At 32.2% G+C, this 22,816-nt stretch overlaps 2 protein-coding genes and 1 pseudogene across 5 annotated transcripts; 1 reads left to right on the plus strand and 2 right to left on the minus strand.

The window, feature by feature from the left end:
• Window positions 1–4,782: 4,782 nt before the first annotated feature.
• Window positions 4,783–6,694, minus strand: LOC146909509 (protein PHYTOCHROME KINASE SUBSTRATE 4-like; annotated as a pseudogene). The gene has a single exon (XR_015017883.1). The product of XR_015017883.1 is annotated as a protein PHYTOCHROME KINASE SUBSTRATE 4-like (transcript).
• Window positions 6,695–12,069: 5,375 nt separating this feature from the next.
• On the plus strand, window positions 12,070–13,867 carry LOC146909510 (DUF309 domain protein). Its single transcript, XM_085725089.1, has 3 exons — window positions 12,070–12,476; window positions 12,600–12,747; window positions 13,438–13,867. The coding sequence occupies exons 1-3, from the start codon at window positions 12,102–12,104 to the stop codon at window positions 13,662–13,664; spliced, it is 750 nt and encodes a 249-aa protein (XP_085581215.1). The 5' UTR covers window positions 12,070–12,101; the 3' UTR covers window positions 13,665–13,867.
• On the minus strand, window positions 13,327–21,040 carry LOC146909511 (PQ-loop repeat family protein / transmembrane family protein). 3 transcript variants are annotated; one of them, XM_085725086.1, is made up of 14 exons: window positions 20,705–21,040; window positions 20,296–20,470; window positions 19,767–19,809; window positions 18,798–18,824; window positions 18,586–18,675; window positions 17,573–17,733; window positions 16,725–16,893; window positions 16,516–16,638; window positions 15,901–16,020; window positions 15,662–15,682; window positions 15,415–15,473; window positions 15,194–15,284; window positions 14,607–14,710; window positions 13,327–13,819 (listed from the first exon to the last, which is right to left on the minus strand). In XM_085725086.1, exons 2-13 carry the CDS (start codon window positions 20,448–20,450, stop codon window positions 14,660–14,662), a joined length of 1,110 nt encoding a protein of 369 aa, XP_085581212.1. In that variant the 5' UTR covers window positions 20,451–20,470; window positions 20,705–21,040; the 3' UTR covers window positions 13,327–13,819; window positions 14,607–14,659. The 3 variants fall into 3 exon arrangements, with proteins under 3 accessions (XP_085581212.1, XP_085581214.1, XP_085581211.1); XM_085725088.1 differs by having other exon boundaries at window positions 13,523–13,819; window positions 20,647–20,819; XM_085725085.1 differs by having other exon boundaries at window positions 13,664–13,819; window positions 15,901–16,029; window positions 20,705–20,835.
• Window positions 21,041–22,816: the final 1,776 nt, after the last annotated feature.

Below are 22,816 nucleotides of genomic sequence, written 5' to 3' on the forward strand. Positions count from 1 at the left end.
ACTTTAAATTTAGCCCAAGGGTTGATGATTTATTTTCCCCAAGAAGGCTGCTCACTATTTTACCCCACGAAGATTGTTCACTTTTTACCCCAAGAAGGATAAAATAAGTAGATTTAGTGAATAAGTAGATTACTTTTTATCATATGAATTATTGTAATGTAATTTATGAATTATTAATAAAATGAGAGATTATTTATGCCTCAATTTTGTTCCTTTGTTTTATATTTGTTGTATTTACCTTTATTTATATTTGTATTGTATTTACCTTTATTTATATTTGTATTAATATAAAGAATAATATTGAATCAATAATTTAGAATAAAATTAAGAAAATAATTTAGATTAATGTAAACAAAATAATTTCAAAATAAAGTTAATAAAATAATTTTGAATAAAGTTAATAAAGTTAAGAAAATAACATAATTTGAATAAAGTTAAAATAAACAAAATAATTTCGAATAAGTTAATAAAAATAATTTGAAAAAGTATCCTTGCGCCACTTAACTTGCGTTGCGTAAGTTAACTTGCGCGAAACTTACACTTGCGCAAGTTAAATAGCGCATGGGCATTTTCGGCATGGCTGCGGGGGTGCGAGTAAAAGTTCTTTGGGTGGAGAGCAAATTTCTTTTACTTTTTATCTGTTCCTTGTGTAAGACATGATTTCCAAAGCCAAACGATTCTGTTTACTTATTAGTGTACATCTGAATGGACCCTTTTAGCTTCAAATCGGAAACTCTGTCTCTGATGTAGATAGTTTTGATTAGTCTTTCAAAATGAGCAACTCATTAACATGTGATTATAGCATGACCCAATGAATAAATATAAAAATAAATCAATGTTAATATTAATATTATACAAATATTTATAATAAATTATGAAACTGGAATATTAGCTATTATTTTCTTACTTTACTAACATGCTATTTTAGAGGAGTTAAATCCGTCTAGTAGAGATGACTAATACCTCTCGACACGATGAATTAATGTTTGAATTTTGACGGAAAGATGTCTCTAGATTTAGTTGCTTCCAATGGTTTGAAAATGATTGCCTACATTGAAGAAAAACATAAAACATCCACACGATTATGTCCTCTTATATGTCGGTAATCAACGGTACTACGATTTTGATTGATCAACGGATGCTGAAACGAGCGCACTTGGGTGCCATTAATGGCACCGTACCATTAAATCACGACCATTAATGGCACCCACACACACACATCACACACACACTTGGGCAATGTGTGGCCCGAGATCTAATAGTATGGTGCCATTAATGGCATCAAAGTATTTCCCTGCTGAAACATAGTCCACCTCTTCTCTTGCATGAATGGATGATCCTCAGACATAATCCACTGATCCAGCTAGCATATGCTTTGAAGTCCACATAGCGTAAGCGTAAGCATGCACATCAATCAGCTTCCTGCATTTATTTGATTTTACACACACGTAGGAAAACTATATTTTTTTACGAACTAAATATATTTACAACTATCTTTAAATATTTCCTTGATATTATTACAACAAGTTTGTTTATTCATTTTAATTAACTCATTGACAGCCAACTAATTCTTAGCTATCATAATTTAAATAAGGGTTAATTATGTTTGTAGTCCCTATAAAATAGCGACCTTGTAAGTTTAGTCCCTACTTAATTTTAATAGCATTTTTAGTCCCTATAAAAAAAAATTACTTATAATTTTAGTCCCTGCTAAAACAAAGTTTGATTAATTATCCTTAAACTCTTAAATTTTTGAACGATTTTTTGAGACAAGATTAGAACACTATGAAAGGTTCGTTTACTAAAATTTAGAATTTTTCGACATGAAATGAATTAAATATGAATTTTTTAAAACGACAAAAGTTAAAGATAAAAAGTAATAAAATCTGGATGTAGAAATCAAATTTTGCGATAATTTTTTGCGGACGAACTTTTAGTAATGTTCTAAACATGTCTGCAAAAAATTGTTCAAAAATTTAAGAGTTTAAGCATAAATTAAACAAATTTGAATTGAGTAGGGACTAATACTCGGTGCGGAAAAACAAAATTAGGGACTAAAAATGCTATTAAAATTAAGTAGGGACTAAACTTACAAGGTCGCTATTTTATAGGTACTAGAAACATAACTAACCCTTTAAATAATTGACGATATCTTTTATTTTTTATTTATCAAATTCAAGTACAATTAAAACAAATATTGAAAATAATTGATTTTCAAAAGAAAAATAGAGTACAAAAACAATGATTTAGATCTGATAAAGATGAAGTATTTGGGATTTTTTCATTATTATCGTGTCAAGTAATGGAGATTAATTCGGTCAAAGTTTAAGATAAAAATGTCTGCTTAAAAATATGAATGATATGAGTGAACCAATGTTCAAATCTCTACTGCAAGATACTATATTTTTGTTGACGAAGGGAATCTATGGAAAAACAAAAATAAAAATGTAAAGTTTAAGGAGATTAATGCACATATTTATTTTATAAGAAGCTAAAAAGATATATATTACCAACAGCTAAATCCTAGACAGCACAAGGTGTGCACAAATAGAATTTAACAAGAGTTTGAATATAAAAACGCCGCCCGCGGCAAAAGAAAAAAATGAAGAAGGTATTAGATGAATAAACCTAAGACAAACGAAGGATTACGTCGTCAAGAAAACAACTCAAAAGATAAATGTGAATACTTAACTTTCATCTACCAATAAACCATAACTTTCACTTTATACAACACAGTTTGAATTGAAGACTTCTTTTGACAAAAAATGCGAGATTTTTTTTTTCTTTCCAAATAACCTAAATGCAGGTCATCCAAACCAGCAGTTGACATGTTCAAATATTTTATAGAACACACCAAAATTTTCAAATTGAAGAAAATGATGACAAATACAAAACAAAAGCACACGAAGAATTTTTAACCATCTCAAAATGAGTGGCCAAATACCTCCAAATATAAAAATATCTATTATTTTTTTAGAGCAAGTGAGACCTAAAATATATTTTTTAGAGCAAGAGAGACATACATATTTGAACATAAACAACTTGCATGATCCATCGTTGTGTTTTAGGTCATTCAAAAAATACTTTGATTTTCAACAAAATTCTTTATTATTTTTTAGGTCTAACTAACAAGCGTCTTCATTATTTATTTTTATTATTTTTCAAAAATACTTTGACTCTTATACTATATTTGGTTTTCTTAACTAGTGTCTCGGGGGCACCGATTAACATTTTCCTAAAAAAATTACATAATACTCAATGAGTCATTATGGGGGTTATCCGAATAAAAATATAAGAGTCATTCTAACAAAAAAGGAAACATTGATAGGTTTTATTTAAAAAGATGTCTTTAATGTGTCAATGTTTTAAATAGACAATCTGAGATAAATTTTTACTTTAAACTTCATAACAATTGCCTTTAGGATATCGGTTAACATTTTTCAAAATATAATATGATCGAAATATAAATATTTTTCATAGAAAGATGAGAATATTTTGACCTAAGCACTACCAACAAAATGTATGGAAGATCTAATCTTCTTAATGGATTCATGATAGTAGTCTCAAAAATACATATTTCTTGTCTTCCCATGTGATTTTCTACGGGTTCCAAATAGAATAACCACGTGATTTTGTATACGGATATTGGACACGATAATAATAGGACCCGCATATTCTACACCATGTTGCTATTAATTTATGCACGCCACATGAACTAATATATACGAGGAGATGAAAATAGGACATACCACAATTTTGTATGACTAACATTAATCAAGGATCTATAAAAATTAACCCATGCTTGACCCATACTTGAGTTATACTCCCTCCGTTTCAAAATGAAATGAGTGTCGTTTTAGGTGTTTACATATTAAGAAATCCAATGATGAAAAGAAAGAGAATGGTTATTTTACCAAATTATCCTTATTAACTATTGGTTAGTTTTAAAAGTAATACTTTGGAAAGAGTGTGCGAGTATTAATTGGAGGGTATAATTGAAAAGAAAAAGTTATTATTGCATTGGAAAGTGAAAGTGACATTTATTTTGAAACAATTTTTTTACTAAAGCGACACTCATTTTGAAACGGAGGGAATATTTTTTTGTTTAATTAGATTCAATTCCACAATATACTAAGTGTTTCGCGATGAATTTGGTTAAATCATATTGAACTATCATGATTTTGTAAAAGATACACGATTGTTCAACGTAACATGCAAGGGCGGATATGGCCTCACAAAATCGGCGAGGCACAATTTTTTGTAGATGTACATCAATAACAGAGTTAAGAGTAATTTTTTGAAGGGACAATTTCTTTAGTGTATAAATATTATTTCTCACAATAATTATTCATATAAACATTGTAGGTACATTGGATTTTAGATCAAGTATTCCGGTTCAAAACTTGCATTGTGCATTTTTTTATGGTATTTTTAGTTAAAATAATATAGCCGAAAAGCTAAAATGAGCAAAACAAGAGTCGAACCCAAATTCCCCACCTAAATAGGGCACACCTTTACCACATGAATATACCATACGTATGTGATTAATTTTTATATAATATAACATTTAACTAAATTTTTTTTAAAAAAAAATTAGACTTGGACCAGTGTGACACTTGCCACACCGGACCTAGTCCAAGTCCGCCCTGCTAACATGATATCAAAATGCATTTAATAGTGTAGTTGTTCTTCATCATAAGCCAAACTTGTGTTAATCAATACTAGTAGTAATTAATTTGGTAGCTTAGATTTTAGAGAAAAAGGAGCATGGATGCAACAATATACAAGAAGCTCAGAGTGGCTACCTGGTGTGTTACATTACATTACAAGTTACAAATCTATGAAATAAAAATGAGTACAATATAGAATAAAAAAAATACAAGAAAACACACACTATTTGAGACCTTTGAAATTAAATCAACAAAAAACAAAAAAACATAGACCCTTGCAATGTAACATTTGAAGGGTGCATGCATCAACATCAAAATGAAACAACTATGTCGCAAAAGCAAAAGAAGTAACACGAGGTGTATTGTTGCTGCTATTTCTTTGATGAGAATGAGAAGACCTAGCAAGTGGTGGTTTATTAATATTTACACCCCCTACCCTACTACTAATTACACCACCACCATTCACTTGTTTCCATGCTGACGTGGCCCCTCTTTGTCCCTCACATTTCACTGGCTGTGGACCCACACTAACCGCTTTCTCACACCGACAGCTCACTAACAAACCGTTCCCGCCTTTTCTCTTCCAATGCTCCGTCGTCACGCCACCGCCTCCTCCACCACCACCGCCGTATCCGCCGACGGACGCGGCGGCGATGCTACTTTCGTCGTATCCATCCGCTGTCGTTACACTCCACTCAATACTCGCTTCACTCGGTTCGTAACAGTCCGTCATCGCCGTCGTCACGGATGCTTCGTCGAACGAGTCTCTGCTGTTTCTCCGGTACACCGCAGCTGAGTATGAAGATTGCGTCGCGGTTGAGAAACTCTCGATTTCGAACAGATCGGAGCTAGCATCACTCGCCGCGTCGTTATCGTCGATGACAATTCGTGATATACCCGGCGGAAATTGGAAATTCAGGGTTTTAGAATCCACGGCGAGTTCTTCCGGTGGTCGGAAAACCTCTAGTGATTCTCTAGGTGGATCTTCCAAAACGATTCCGTTTTTGAGTTTTGTTGTTGTTGAAGATGAATTAGGGTTTAACACTGGGAATGTGAATCCATCTGTGTAAGGTACTCTCAAAGTTGTTGTTACCACTGGTTGAAACCTTTGAGATTTCGTTACAATATGATTCTCTGTTTGATCAATGTTATTGTTAATCCAATTGTTGTTCATTGGTGGTGGTGATGGTGAAATTGGTGAAGGAATTTTGATGCTGTTTTTGGGTAATTCTGTTAATTTTTTTCATTGACTTGAACTGATTTTTTACCTGTGCAGGGACATTTTCTCCTTAGAAACCAATTTGGTTTCGAAAGTGATGATTTATGTTTGTTGTTGTTGTTGTTGTTGTTAGGGTTTGGATTGGTAGGGTTTTTGATGTTAACTGAGATAGCACCTGCTGGGTGTGATAACAAACCTTGTTGACTGTTCCAACTAGCTTCTGATGAAGCTGTTGGTGTTGCAGCATGGAAAGAACGAGCTCGATAGTTTCGGATGTTTGCATAACCATCCACTGATGAAGCAGATGAGTATCTTGTTGTATCTGGTATAACAATGCTTTCTGTTTCATTGTTAACATTGATCACCACCGGTGAAACTCTGCTATTGTTGTTATTGTTATTGTTGTTGCTGATTGTAACTTTTTGGATGTTGTCGTTGTTAGCTCCTTCGTTGAAGTATTTGTGTGCGTCGAATATACTGAGTTCTGAGGTGGGATCGTCGAGTTTGTGATGGTGATTATGATTATTTGGTTGGCAAGTGTTTGGCTTTTGGGGTGTGAGATAGGATGAGAAAGATGCATCCATATCTCTTAAGATGGTTGGTGATTTTGGAGGCAGATTGCAATCAAAGGTTTTCATTGTTGTTGTTCTTTCCATATCTTGTTACTAGAAAAGCTGAGTTCGGATGAAATTGAAATGATTCTGAGAAAACTACTAGGTTGTGTTGTTGGTTGATTATGAAATTCCTTTTGCTTTCATATATATGTGTTTCAGGTCTGTGTACCTATTTGTCCTGTCACCAATTATAAAGCTGTTGAAACCAAACATGTCATATTCTCTTTACCCTACCTTTTTTCCTTACTCTTCAATGAAACAAATTCCCAGCCAATGATCTGCCTCACACACTTATGTATTATTATAAGCAAACAACAAAAAGTATGAATTTTTAAAAATAGAAGATATCCTAACTAGATTATCATATCTATGTGGATAGAGTTATTGAATTATATATATGTGATGCTTCATTATTTGGTTACATTATGACCATCTATTAGTAGGTATCTCTGTCTAGAGATTTAATCATTGAAACTAATTTCTGTTCATTTTGATTTTAAGCTGAAGACAACAACAGTAGCTTGGGCTACCACAGAATACAGTAAAACAAAATGTAGGAAAAGGTAAAACAACAAAGTATTCTGTTTTTTTTACACAATTTTGATTGGCATATGTTTCTCCATTGTGTAAGTGTGAAGTTCCTATGAAGTACATTTTATTCAATTCAGAACATTTTTTTGAATTAGAAATGTACTAAATAAATCTTGATATAATGCCTCTGGGATTCCCAGTTTTGTTCCATATCTCAGAGAGTTACTTAATTGTGAAGCTCAATGCCATGACTCATGCCATTTAGATAGATCATAGAGCCATTTAATTTGCACAAGTTTGTAACAAAAATAACATATATGTATTCTATACTGATTTATGGGGCAGACATTACAAGCTCTTCTAATTTTTGACACCTGTTGTTGCTATTATTACTCAATGTCATATCATATGCTATTATATTTATACAAGTTATGCATGTTGTCCAAATCATTGTCTGTGAATGATAAAATGATGTTAGGTCTATGTCACTCGCAGCTTCCATAAGTCACAAGACTCTAGAACAATGAAGGTTACTATTACAAAGACCAAAAATTGCCGGAATCACTTTTTCCCTTGAATGGATTGTTTCCCAACTTGATTTATGGCTATTTCTCGCATTCTGTTCTTATTTACCAAATTGGTTTTCTCTTCATGTGGCTCCCTGATAAGTTTCGTAGTATTGATTCAATAAAGTAGGCAAGGAAGCTAGTCTTATCTGAGACATCAATCACCCGCCAGATAACAATGTGAATAAGTGAGGGTCCATTAAATTTGACATTTAGGGGAAGAAGTTATGTCTGAACTGTTGAGAGACCATAAAGAAATGTCCTTATGGGTTTACCATATCAATTATCATAGGTGGATCGATTTGGGAAGCAAGTGTATAGTGGGTCACCATTAACCTTGTAGGTAACATGCACTGCTTTATTGCCTGCCTTTAGACAATTTACGCACGGTTCTTGATCAGGTGGTGGTCCAAATTTTGCTGCCTTAGATCAATATTTGGATTACATGCTTTCTTTCTATGATAATATAGTATATTCTATTTATTTCTTGACTATTCTTTATCTTGGTTGATGGTGAGTAAGGCACATTTAAAAGTCACTGGAGTCTGGACTATTTTTTTATCAACATAATTGCTAAAATATAACAAACATAATTGCTAGAAAAAATACTATTTTTTTTAAACTAAACTAGAAATATATAAATAAATGGCTTGACATTTGGTAAATTTGTTAAAATAATTAGATGAGTATCGAACCCGTTAACCCGAGTTTAGCACTGATGTCCATACTAGTTAAAAGTTAATTTAGAAGAGAAATTGAGGTATTCACAAGGCACACTTAGACTTAGTTTTAAATATTTTAAGGCTTTGTTTGCGAGTTGGGTTTTGGAGGGGATGGGAGGGAAAGGAAAGACTTATGGAGAGGTAAACCCTTGTTTGGGAGTTTTTAAAAAACAAGGGAAAGGTTTTGGGGGGTTTTGAAGGGCTTCATTTGTCCAATTTTAAAGTTCCCCCAAATTGGGGGTTTTGGGGGTTAAACATACAAATTGACAATTTTTTCCTCATAATAATTCAAAATCCCAATTATAATAATTTACAAGACAAATTACAAAGTATAACATAATGTATTGATTTTAAGAGAAAAAAATGGTAAAATAGTAAAATTATCACATAAGCCCTCCATCTCCTTTCCTTGTTGGTTTCCTTAACTCCCAAACAAGGGGAAGGTTTTCCCTCCTTTCTCCCTTCCCTCCCTTTCCTTCCCTTCCCCTCCTTAGCCTTTCCTTTCCTTCCCCTCAAAACTCGCAAACAAAGCCTAAGTGGATTTTAATTAGCTTGACACAAAGACTCTTTATTAGCGGTAAACTACTATCTAAAGACGCTTATTAGTGGTGGCAGCCTGGTTGGTACTAACTGGTAACCCCATGTGAGCGTATAAAATTTCAGATTGGTGATGGAAGGAAGACTTGAAAAGCAAACTCAAATCACATATACATGCCTAATCCAATCCAATACTGACCGATAATTTTTGCTTTAAATGAGTGTGAAGATTGGATTTAAGTGTTCACCATGCAAACTCAATTATAAATAAAAAAAAATACATATTTTCACATTTATAAAGGAAATCAGTTATGTTTTTGTTTAAAAAGAAGATAGTCAAGTATATTTAATTTTATTGTTTCTATATAATGGTAATTTTTCATAACACTTGCCAATTAATTTAAGGACAATTTTGAAATTATAATATTGATTGAGGATATATTATTGCGAGTCCAACAAATTTGAGTGTTTTTGGTATATAATATAGATGATGTGTTCATCAACAATGGATTGATCTAAGCGATAAGAGATTTGATCTCCTTAAAAATGTGTTTAAATGTTCGATTTTTGACTCTTACGTATAGAAAAAAATCAAGTTAGAAGGGAAGAACCCATATGTATTGAAAACTTAACAATATTGAAAACTTCGTATCATTATCATGATAACCTAAACAAAAATATAGATGATGTGTCGTAACAATTTTTTTTTATAGATGACGTGTATTAAACCCACGCCAATAATCCAACTCAATTTGAATTTACTTTGAGTATTGCAAATTTTTATCAATTAAAATGAAACTAATGATTATTTTAAAACAATGATTATTTTAAAACAACCGTTTTTAAATGCATTTGAGCTCTTTATTTCGATAATCACTCTTTCAAAGCAATGCTTTTGGCCAATAATCACTCGTGACTTATTCATTCTAACTACTGACATGTTAACTCATTACTCAATTTAACAAGGCATGCAAATAAAATATCAAACGTATGAATATCAAACTACAAGCTAGATGATCGAAAAGAATAGTCATAGTCTGTAGGAAGCATGAAGATAACGACATCTCACGAATGATTAACTGGTTGCCATCTTATGGAGAAGGATCTGGAAGCAAATATGCCGTGACAAATCTTTTATTTTTTCGATCCTATTTGGGATATTAAATGTGAACATTCTTTTTCAATTGGAATTCGAACATTGGTTCGTCGAGTTGTAAAAATTTAAACCTCTTTTATTTAGACTCACTCGTTGTTGGTGCTGGAATAAAATGACAAATTACTATATTAGAATTGTTCATGTGAAACTTCAAAGAAAAATAGTATATATTTAGTGCATATTTGAATTGACTTACGTGAAATTCAAAAGTTATTTTTGTATGATTTATATTTTCTAATATGATATATAGATGGTCAAAGTATATACATATAATAAGTAATGGTTAAAGTATATTTGTATAGGGATTAATTAAATTTTTAATACGTATGAAATAGCCAAAGCGATTTATAATTTCGGACAGAGAAATTAATTCTTAACATCTTATTTATCTTACGGTTAAGTCGCACAATTCACTAAGCATTTTAATCCATAAAAATATAGTTTCAAGAACAATTTATTTGGTATAGACATTGTATAATATACGTAGCGGTGAAGTTCAAACTCCAAACTTGTTTACTTTAAATGTGAAATTTTCACCATAGATATAAAAAAAAATCCTTAAAAATGTAAGAATCGATTTTAAAGAAGAACCGCTCTTACGAAGTGGCCTATGCGCTCTTACGAAGTGGCCTATGCTGCTGAAATGAGAAATATCTAGCTATCCAAAAAAAGAGAAATAACTTATTCAAAAAAAGAAAAAATAGAAATAACTATGTATAACAAAAATCATATCGTATCCTTGAAAAAACAAATCGTAGAATATGTATATTGGAGATAGTCTTATAAATTTTATGCATAGAAACAATTCATATATAAACTTTTATATAATAATAATAACAGAAAAGTTATATTGACATAAAAGAATTGTCTCACACCGTATGTTTATGACTTTTTTTCTTTCTACAAACGTTGAGATTTTTATAATAATTTCCTTTTTCTCTTTCAATTAAATCATCCCAACTTATTATATTAATGACTTGTTTTAGGTGTAGTTTTATACATTGTCCAATAAGTTATCTAATTTTTTATGTTAAAATACCAGCACTCATTGTTTTAGTTACATAACACTAGCTAGTAAGACTGAGAAGATCTAAGGTAACGATTGATGTACCATCACAAGAAACTACGAATTATAAGCATCCAATTTAGCATGTATATCCGTATAAGAGTTTCTTTCCTAAAAAATATGATGAATGAAAATATCTCAATCCTTAACTAAATATATTCGAAAGAGCTCCAAGAGTTTTGCATAATGGTGAAGCCCCAATACTTCCTTTGACACCAAATACGGCACATGATGAGAGTCGAAAAACAAACCGGTTTCTTATAACCAACTTTCCGGTAAAACTTAATCTCAATCATAAAGACGTAAATTTCTACGTGCAAACTATCGGACAAAGCCCCACTACTATAGAAGCCAAATTAAAAGCTTCCCTTAAAATTCCTAACCAATCCTTGCTTTACTTAATACCATTTAGCCGGTAAATGTTAAATTAAAGGATTTAGGAGAAGAAATGATTCATCTTACAATAGAAAAGAAAATCTAGACCAACAATAGAGCAATGTCTCATTTCGAGTTTTAGGCTTTGTTTGAGAGTTTGGAAAGAAGGGGAGAAGATATAGGAAAAAATTGAGAAATCTTTCATATCTTTTGAAAGAGTGTTTTTTAGAGAATGATAAATTAATGCTTATGATAATATATTTTTAATTTTAAAAATATTATAAAAATATGAATTTAATTTGAAGAGTTTATATTCAAAACCCTTCTTCAATACAATATGTCAATTTAAAAATAAGAAATGATTAAAGTATATAAACATAATAAGTAATGGTTAAAGTATCTTTGTATAGGGATTAGATTGAATTTTTTTTATATACTATATTTTACTTATTATATTTGTATAGCTAGGGACTAAATTAAAGAGGGAGATAATTTAATGAGGAAATTGATAGTTAATTCAAATTTTTAGTGTGCAAGAAAGTCTTTCTTTTTCTTGTTTGTCACAAGCTTCCACCCCAACCACATAAAAAATGAACGGAAATATGGCTAAACCAGAGAAAACTTTTCACACCATATTCATCATCTATGGCTCTTCTTCCATCTTCATCTTCTTCTTTCCTCAAAACTATCTACCATACCTCATCCCAACTTTATCACCCATACCTCATCCCTTCTTCTTTAGGTTTCAATCCAGTGACTTATCCAAAGCAGCACCTGAATTTCAAAAGCAACAACTCCAAGCTCTTTGTTGTTTCATACAGGTATTTCACTAAAGAAGAAGACGACGAAGAAGAAGAAGAGCACAACTTTGATGAAGCAGTGACTCTATTTAATGGTGGAGAGTACTACAAATGTCATGACTATCTTGAGTCCCTTTGGCACAATGCTGAAGAGCCATCAAGAACACTAATTCATGGAATACTGCAATGTGCAGTTGGATTTCATCACCTATTCAATCAGGTTTTCAATATTACTTGTGTCTTGTTACTAGTTTTCATTTTATTTTTAGTGGTATGGTTTTGTTTGGATTATATATTATTTATTGTTCAAATTAAATAAAATCTGTTCATGTGCTGAATATAGAATCATAAAGGAGCTATGATGGAGTTAGGGGAGGGACTATGTAAATTGAGAAAGATGGAGTTCCCTAATGGACCGTTTCTTAAGTTTGAGAAAGATATTTCAGCAGTTTTGGAATTTATCTACCAGACACAGATAGAGTTAGCTGCATGTGAGTAAATTCCAACCTTGAAATGTTATGTATAGCATCCACAATGGTAGTTCCTTAACAAGGACTCCTTAAATGACCCCACGCGACACATCATTTATTTATAATTTTTTAATAAAAGTATCTATTAAGGACTCAATGACTCCAATGACAATACACTAATAAGGACTCCAATGAAAAATACTTAAATATGTCCCACTATCTTTACATATTAAACAAAAATAATTTATCTATTACTCATTTTTACAAGTGGGACCAAGTACTACACATTTTATTACTTCTTTATGCAAGTGGGACCAAGTAGTACATATTTTATTACTTCTTTATGCAAGTGGGACCAAGTAGTACACATTTTATTACTTTTTTAAATGTGGGACCCGTTAGTTACCGGGAGAGAGAGGGTCCTTATATAGTTGCCCGTTCCTTAACGGGGACTCAATTTTTCTTCCTCCAATGGAGGGTCCTTAACGGGGAGTGGTCCTTGTTACGTAAGGATTCCCCATTGGAGATGCTCTAATACATTGTATCTTATTCCGAATCAAAATTGAACTCAGTAAATACAAGTCATTATGCATAGATATGTGTCATGAAGTTCATGTATCTTACCTGTTACCATTCAAGATTAGATTTAATTCACAAATGTTATATGATTGGTTTTGGAGAAATTACATTTTTTAACTTGAATTTGAGCAGGTAGTGATGATATTTGTGTTGCAATGGATCAATCAGAAAGATCCTACCAACTTATGGGAGAATATGCTGCAGGGAAGCGCGTATATGATCTAGAACTTGGTCGTGATGCATCAGTGTACATTGTGTTCTGCCCTCAAGGGTCTAATGGTGCCACTGAAGCTCCAAGGGCAAAGCTTCCAAGGCTTAATGCTACCTCAGAACATCTTGTAGCATATGAATACAAGTAAATGAATGAATTTATTCTTCACTTCTATTACAGATTACCTACTGTATAAAATCGTCAAGGATCACATGCTGGGAAGAGTCTTCTTGAGCAAGCATCTTTGAATGGAATCCTGAAGTAGTAGCCACGATATACTAAACTTTTGTGTTTTGCAATGATCTACAAAAAAAATTATATTTATCAGGAGGATTAAACTTCATAAATCCAAACATTTTCCATTGATTTTGTAGATTTAGATCAATAAAACACAAGTACTGATTGAAAGTTGAATAATAACTAAACTAATGTCTTAATAAATGCCATAAAAAATGTCATGTCGAAATTGCAGGTTGACAGTTAGCAACCTCAAACAAAATTAATGTCTCAAATGAACAAAACTACTTCCTTTTGTTATTATGGTCACTAGGCCAATGATTTTAACAATTAAGCAGCTATCACCATTCACCAATTCAGCTTCAAGCTCACATATCTAGGTCAATTTGGTGCAGATGGAAATATTGATGCGAACATCCATGTCAGCTTTATGAAATGATATAGTTTTGGTTGAAATCAGAGAAAATTGTCAATAATTATGGTTAATTGAAAGTAGGAGAAGACAACATTTTTAATCAAAATATGATTGCACGATTAGGATAAATGCGTAAGTATTATGTGACAGGGTTGTTCTTGGAGTTCCAAACATTGCCAGCCTTTCTTGTTATATTAAGATAATACCTTCTCTTTTTCATTCGTTCACTTAAAACATTATTAGTCTTAGCAGCCTCTACACCAGGATACTAACAAAAACAGATATAATTGAAGACATATTAGAAACCAAATAACCCTCCGTAACATAATATAAGCAAAAAAGTACATATTCTGCTACGGAGGAGTACATGGTATGCATAAACACATCCAAACATGACACAGACGTACATGCATATACATACAAGACAGAGTAAGAGACCTGAATATCCTTGCTTCTTCCTCAATAAGAAACAGTCTGATGATTATATTTATCTACAGGCTTGAGGAGGTCCGACAGCGAAAATATAAAAACTGCAATAAAATCTAAAAACATGTATTAAGGTTGACATATTTCTAGGAGTCATAAGGTGGTTTAGGGGAGGAACATAGGGATTAGAGTGATAAGAAGGTCATGGGTTCAACTTCCCCTTCTAACAAAAATAGCAACTAACTACCATTATTGGCCATTAAAAAAGTATAGACATATTTCTTCTGAATGATAATTTTCTGCACATGGTTCAACAGGAACCTCATATACATGTTATCTATCATTTCACTGTTATTATTTTCTTTAATTCGATGGTATAGTCGTATTATCTTTTCTTTTCAGTTAAAGAGTGGTGTTCCTTAAATTTTATTTTACTGTCTAAGAGGCCTCTGGAAATCAATAAATAACTTTTTAAGTTGATAAGCTAAACTCGAAGGCTATCTATGCTGACCCTACATATAACTTAAACTATGCAGAATCCCCTTTTCTTTTGCAAGAATAATTTGATTGAAGATAAATATATAAAATTAAAAGGATACGAAAAAATCAAGAAGGACACATCCTCCTGCATCTACCAGCCATGGTAGATTTGGTCCGATTGTTGACCAATCCAAGCTGCGCACAAGTATGCTACATAAAAAGATAAAGTAGATGCTCATTTAATACATGTGATAATTTCACACCTTTTGCCATATTTTAGCAAAAGTCATTTTGGTGCCAAAACTTAAAATAGAGAAGATAATATGAAGCAGATGCATACCTTGCAACATAAGTGGCGTTCCCAATTAAAGCAAAGAGAAACATCAAAGGATTGAGGCCCTACAAATCATAAAAGACTTCAAACTCTTCCCAGTATGCATGAATACCACTTTGTGCAACTAGAAATAAAATATCTTTTACTGCTAACTCTCATAAAGGTGAATCTGGTGAACGGATTTTAAGTTGCTAATGATAATCAAAAGTAAAATAAATAAAGGATCACAGCTTTAATAGTTGAAGTTCCTGACCTCAGCATGTCCTCTTCTGATCTGCAAAATTGTTGAGATAGACGTCAATATAAACTGCTTATTAGATGACATGGAGTTTTTCAAATATATAACACACATTTCCTAGTTTATCGAATAACAGGCTATAAAAGGATGTGATGAATGACTACAGTCCATTACCAGTTCAACAATAATATCATGTAACATAATTTTTATCTGTAGTCCATACTAAGCTATCGGAATGTAAGTATATAACTTACATTCAAAAATATTTGAGGCATTCTTCCACCCAAATATACAACTGTCATTGCCCAACCAAGGAAGGTCCCAATGCCACTTGTTCCTGATGCACCATTTTCCATAAGCTGATCCCCGCCAACCTGCAATTGCTGTAAGCATTGATGACAAATACTGCAAAAAGTATTTCATTTTAATTTTGTTTTGACATGGTTGATTGTTTAACAGAAATATAACGCTCATGAACCAATTATTTGAAAAGCTTGTTGGTTTTTGATTTGGTTAAAAGCTGTTGGGTAAGAGTACATGAATGTTTTATATCTGACATACCCCCTAATACAAAAATGTTTCGGGTTTAAGCATGGACTATGCACTGACAGATCGCACCTTATGACAAAATTTAACTCTTCTTTATAAAAATGAAGGTAACAACGATCAAACTTTATACAATGTGCGTAGAGGCTTGGTATTATCTTGGAGTAACTTAAATTTTGTCATAGGAATTATTCTTATCCTAGTATCGTCGATTATCTTTTAAGATTAGTTTCCACATTTTTTAGTTATCATCATTATTCGTTTCCTTACTTAAGGGATAGTACTTGGTCTTTTTCACATCATCAAATAATCATCAATCATACCTCTAAAAGCTTCCGTCCAACATACACCACAAATTGTTGTCTTGGATTTGAGACCAAGGGATTAATTCTTTTCTCTAGTGATTTATGCAGATTGATAACACCAAGAAAAGTTAATGTGGACACCTGAATAAATACTAGATGCAGTTAGATTTCGATGCTAACAATCCCATAAACATAAACAAAGTAGTCCATATCACTAGAATGTTTACCACACATAGAGTAGACTTGATCTTCAAACTTGGGTCAGATTGTGTGTCAACATCTGGACGAAACAAATTCTTTTCTATAGAATCCAAAAAAGGAGAAGTAGGTGACATTCTTTGGGCTATGATGGATCCTGCTGTTGGCGTATGACTCTTGGACAGAGATCTTGCTGACCTAATGAATTCAAAACATCAATGAGTATTTCTAAAATATAGAAAAACCAAAGCTCACTAGAAATTTTGTGTAGATTCATGCTTATTATCTTCATATTACCACAAAAGAAATCATCCATACTCAGCAAGCCCAACAGAAAGAAGACAAATCTTTGTGAATCTTCAATATTTTGATAAAGAAAACTTTCAAAAGTAAAAATATTGGTAAGAAATCCAGAAGATTTCAATCAAGAGAACAGGAGAAAAATCGAGTAATGTTATTTTGACAAACATTTTTTGCGCAAGTTCAATACTTTATTTTAGTGAAGTGCCCTTTTAGTCTCTAATAATTAGGTTGGCGTCAATCCGGTCCCTAAAAATGAGCCCCTTCAGTCTTATTTGTTTATGACTAAAGCAAGGGTTATTGCCAGTTTCAGGAGAGCGCAATAAGCTTGTCCTCAAACTGGAAGGCTAAACATACCAAACACTAATTTTTTTACAGTTTTAGAACATTGAAGATAAGTGCATTTTAAACTGACAACTTTTTGATGAAATGAATTGAAGTTTATTTATATACTGCTGAAGATTGGGGAACAATCAGATATTTTCTTCATACCAAACACATCAGAAGATTGAGGATAAGTGAGAAGCTAGAGCACAACAATGCATTATAAACAGATTTAATGAGAAAGATTTATTACTGGTAGAATAATTCTTCTCTTCCGGTAAATATACTTGGAAGGTGTACTGGAAGAGGAATAGGAGAACTCTGACCAGTGCCTCTACTGAAATCATCAAATTGGTGACTCTGTTCAGCATCACTGACTTTTTGTACTTGTCCAGCTTTTGTTGGAGTCTCAACCTGCTCATTCATAGAATGATAGAATACAGATGAAAATATTGTATTAAGCAATTCGAGTTTACTGAATGTATCTCAACTTCTTTGTCTAGAATTGCTCACAAACTTTCTTAAAATTAACTGTAATTATGAGTGTATTTGCGACCTTTTCTCTGTCGACCTAATATGGTCAAATATAGTCCCAAGAGAAAGCATAAAACTGCATACAAAACTCTTGGCAGGTATTTCGAACCATATTTTTCATAAAATTCAATTTTATTACAGTAACTAGGAAAATATTTAAATTCTTTCTCGTTACTTATATGATATGGATCATCACATGCAAAATAGCTACATAGTATTACTCTATGGGAATAACATCCAAGGTCATATGATTCTTATCTACTCAGACAGTTAGAATTGACGTGGATAACTAAGTTTCACAAATGATAAATTATGCAAAGAGAGCAGACAATGGTACCACACAAATAAAATTAATTTAACTTTATGCACATTCAATATGGTACTTTGACTCCCAAAGCTACATAAACATGCTGCCTCTGTTCAATATGGAGCTTGAGCTTTCATTTTGTTTCCCGTTATAACAGGACTCTGGGCTATTATACATCACACATATTAGTTACATGATTTTCAAGATCCTGTCATTCCGAGGTTAGCTTCAATCCGCACTAAAAAAACATTATCATTCCGTGTATTTGATGTCTACGTATATTCACAACTCCTAAGAAATATGAACTTCACTAATTGAATGAGGGAGATATACTGTTTGAAATTTTGGAAAGCGATTATAATCAACAGACATATACAAGTCAAAAAGGTCATATGAAGCATAAGTAGAGGGATAGGAATTTGTACCTTGAGCAGTCTCTGGTATTGTGATCGGGGATATATGTATCCATAGTAAATGGCTTGTGAACCAAGCACAACAGTTATAATTGTATACAGCTGCATATCAATACATCAGTAAAAAGGTAACATCACACCGGCAAACTGAGAATAGGAAATCCAGATAAAAATAATGATTTCCTATGTAACATAGCCCATCAGTCTTCAGCAAGAGTCCTTACCACTGCCATATAAAATTGAGTTGGAAGCTGCATAAAGAAATAAAAGAAATCGTTAAGCATACCCCTATTAATTTTGAGAATGACCAATTACATATTGGCATATTTTACAAAGTTCAATATGAATACTGTAAAGGCCAAAGGGTATCTGTTTTGAGTTTTAAATAAGGGGAGGTACAGGTAGAGGCACCATTATGACTTGTTATCATTTGAAAAGGGTAAGCCCTGGTGGAGAATTTGGTCCTTAGGTTCTATGTCCGTAATTCAACAAACACTACTGAGCACTCTTTCTCCTTTCCTCTCTCTCTCTCTCTCTCTCTCTCTCTCTCTCTCATCTTTCTCTCTTAAAACTCAAAGGTTGTAGAGGGTTTTCAAGGAGTTAGTAGAGTTTTCATGTTTCTCTGCACTTAAGAAATCAGAATCATTAACAGTTAAAGGCAGCGTTCAAGAAACTTTATAATAAAACTCACTTTCTCATTGAGATACACTTTACCAAAGCAGTAACATATTTAGTGATTCAAGCAGGAATCAGTTGTTGGACAATTACATGTCCAATCCTTGTCGCCTGGTTGTTCGACAGTATAAGGCAACAACAACCAAGCCATATTCCACTAAATGAGGTCGGCTAGATGGGTCAAATTACGCCATAATGTTCTATCATAAACCATATTTCGATCCGACTCATTCATCTCTAGAACCTAATAGTTTATCTTATAGTTTTTCCTCTGCCTCTAGTAATCTGACTATCCTCCATCTAATCTTTTTTTCCTTACTACAAAATCTACAAGTCTTTTTTCTAAATGCCCAAACCACCAAACCAGTTCAACAGTACAATGATGTGAATATTTTTTTCCATGAAATAAAATGTTATGAATTTTGATAATGGAATAAGTAACAGCGAATTTCAAAGATAGCTCGTAAGACGTAAGAGGCAAGCTACTTAAATATTTAAGACACGAGAGAGACACTCACAGTTGCAGGTTCCAGAATGCACCCAAACAGGTTGAATAGATCTCTGCAGTACACACAAATAAGCTGTATCAAAACAGTGAATGAACCATGCTAGGAGACTATGGCCAGTAGTGCATCATTACAAATGAGATTAAAACGTTCATAGATGAGATTATACGACAATTTCATAGAAACCCCATTCTGTCTTTTTAGCATCCATTTTAAGAGGACAACAAACTGATTCCTACATCATATACTTTCATTCAACGACATCCCTCAACTGAATCTAAAGCCTAAACAGTTGTTGCAGATAAAACTGCATAGTTAGCAACCAATTATTTAAGAATAAACCATTTCCTAAATTATCATTCTATATGCACAGTCCATAAAGTACATTAAAACCGTTAATTTAGTCTCCAAATTATATGAAAATTCGTCAAGTTAATCCTTAACATCTAAATTGACGGATTTTATATACTTTAGGGACCGAATCGGATAAGAAATACGCAAGCAGCCCTTAGAAAATCAATCTTAATAAAAGCTAACTTACCCAATAATCCAAGTGATCAAGAAACAGGCGGAGAGGCCATCTGTAGATTTAGCTCGGTAGTTAGTGATTATTTGAGGAATCTCAGCAACAACCCAAATAACAACACTCGCTAAACCTAAGATGTAAGAAGCTGTTTCCCTATCAAAGACTCCCATTGCATCAAATAAAATGATGTCTACAATCAAGAAATGAAATAGCAAAAAATCAGCAACAATTCAATTCTTTTTGATGTGCATGTTTTCATGTTATGATTAAATCAAAAAATTGTGAATGTGCAACAATTCAATTCTTGATTGAATGATTGAATTCACGTTCACAAGAAGAACACATGCAAAGAAAAACAAATAGTACCTGTGATTGTGAATATTGTTACATGCAGTGCAGTCACAAAAACAAGAATCGTTCTTACCTTCTTCTGCTTCACACGGTGTAATACATTTCCAAAATTGAAATGCAATATAAGCAACAAATGATTAAAAGATTAATTCATGAAATGTTATATATCAAATACATTTCATATCTTTAATTTTTTGTTACGTCTCCATTTGTGAAGCGACAAATGAGAATACAACGTCGTTAAATTTGAGAGTTATGTCGCGATCCTATCCAATTCGAAAGATTAATTGATACTCAATTCATATAAACAAACAAATATTGTTGCTCAAATTAAATTTTGATACAAGTTGGTTCAAATTGTATACCCTAACAACCTATGATGTGTGTCCTAAGATTCTAATTATAAGTCATAAGCTATCCATCAGCTATAAGCTACTCCCTCCGGTACATTGAATAATTAATGTATCCGACCTATAAATGTGACAAGATACAATAACTATTCAATACATCTAGAATCTTGTTTTGTGCTTATAAATGTGACCGGAAAGAGTATTTAGTATTTAATAATTTAATTTTATTAATATAATATATCTTATATGTATTATTGTTATTATTAAATTAATTTTTATTTGCTAAAAAACTATTTATTTATTTATTTTCATTTTAATGTTCAAACTTTATAAACAAATTAAATGTAACGGGAAATATACTCAACACATAGTGAACTTTGACATATAGTTTTAAAAAATAAATTATAGTGAACTTTTTTAATACAATAGTAATTCAAAATTTTTTAACACGTGTTTATAGTAATTTACCTAATTTTTTTAATGGTTATTAATTTCACTATTTAGCATTGTTATTTATATTTCCCCAGTCCCAAATTATAAGTTGTTTTGGAGAAAAAAATTTGTTCCAAATTATAACTCGATTTACAATACCAACGAAGCATTAAATACTATTTTTTCTACTATACCCTCAACTATTTATTACTCACACTTCTTTCAATTCGTCAATTTATCTTTCCAATACCATTAATGAAGGATAATTTTGTAAAATAACTTATAATTTCTCTTTTCCATTCAAAGCTCTCTTTGGTATAAACAACGGATGACCGATATGCTAGTTGATAACTTATAGCATGATGACCGATAGGCGATAGTTGATAGCGGATAAGCGATATGCTACTTGAAATGTTTGGTAAAATTAGCGGTTTAACTAGTTGATAAATGTAAAATGACATAAAAGGACATTTTTAATTCATAATAAAATTTATATTAATTAATGTTTACGTATTTAAAATCTATTAATTTAAATTTATTAGTTTAATATTATTATTATTATTAAGGGGTCAAAACCACTATTAAGGCTAATTTTTTCTCTTCCTTACTATTATACCAATGTTATTTATTATTAAACCTTTGGGTTGAAACCTAAACTAGCACATTATTATATTAAGAAAGATGGATACACTAAATAATAAAATTTTCAATAAATACTAAGACAAAGACATAGGTAAGGCCAACAAGTAGAGGCATATCCTATAATATCCACACCAAATAGACCAATTAAGGAAAATAATAGATGTTACAAATTGCACTTCTCGACCCTTAATTGTTCAACATGAGAGCAGATAACTAATGCATTCCACTTTTTTTCTTTCTTTTTTGAACAGGATTCTATGGTCAATCTGTTACCCCTGGATGCCGAAGGCGTCCTTGGGGTGATTTCGTAGTTCCTACGGGATGAATATGATAGGGTACGTACGTGGATTTTACTTTCCTTTTGTTTTCCCGCATTTCGCTCAAAGGGTTGAAGGGAGGTACTGCATCAAGTTGTTCACAAGGGCCTGGTTAATCCTCTTCCCAAGAATCTCAGATGAGGAAACTTAGGAGAGCCACCACCTCCAACTACCGTCCATGTATCCTCCTCTAATTTTAGGCTATTAGATTTTATAAGAAAAATATTCCGTACGTAGACGGAAAAAAGTCAAATATATAAAACTTGATTTAGATCAGCTCACTTATGTTTTAAAATTATTAGACCGACCTTGCAAAAATTTATGTGTTAAAGAGAAAAATCTGAAAACTATGAGAGAATTTTTACAAATTCAAAGACTCGGTAGTGGAAATTTAGAAGTGTTGAAATATATAGTCTAGGCGGGGTATAACCACCAAGTAGATTT

This window comes from Medicago sativa, chromosome 7, assembly GCF_051527215.1.
Source record: "Medicago sativa cultivar Bolivia chromosome 7, Bolivia_mono, whole genome shotgun sequence".
Lineage (NCBI taxonomy): Eukaryota > Viridiplantae > Streptophyta > Magnoliopsida > Fabales > Fabaceae > Medicago > Medicago sativa.

Bases quoted from the DNA above. Each gene is read 5' to 3' on its own strand.
- LOC146909511 (XM_085725085.1), bottom strand. From the start codon at position 20,450: ATGGGAGTCTTTGATAGGGAAACAGCTTCTTACATCTTAGGTTTAGCG. The intron at 18,676-18,797 runs GTAAGGACTCTT...ATTGATATGCAG, and splicing joins CTCAATTTTATATGGCAGTG to CTGTATACAATTATAACTGT. The intron at 15,474-15,661 runs GTCAGGAACTTC...TATGATTTGTAG, and splicing joins TCAGAAGAGGACATGCTGAG to GGCCTCAATCCTTTGATGTT.
- LOC146909510 (XM_085725089.1), top strand. From the start codon at position 12,102: ATGGCTCTTCTTCCATCTTCATCTTCTTCTTTCCTCAAAACTATCTAC. The intron at 12,477-12,599 runs GTTTTCAATATT...TGCTGAATATAG, and splicing joins TTCATCACCTATTCAATCAG to AATCATAAAGGAGCTATGAT. The intron at 12,748-13,437 runs GTGAGTAAATTC...GAATTTGAGCAG, and splicing joins ACAGATAGAGTTAGCTGCAT to GTAGTGATGATATTTGTGTT.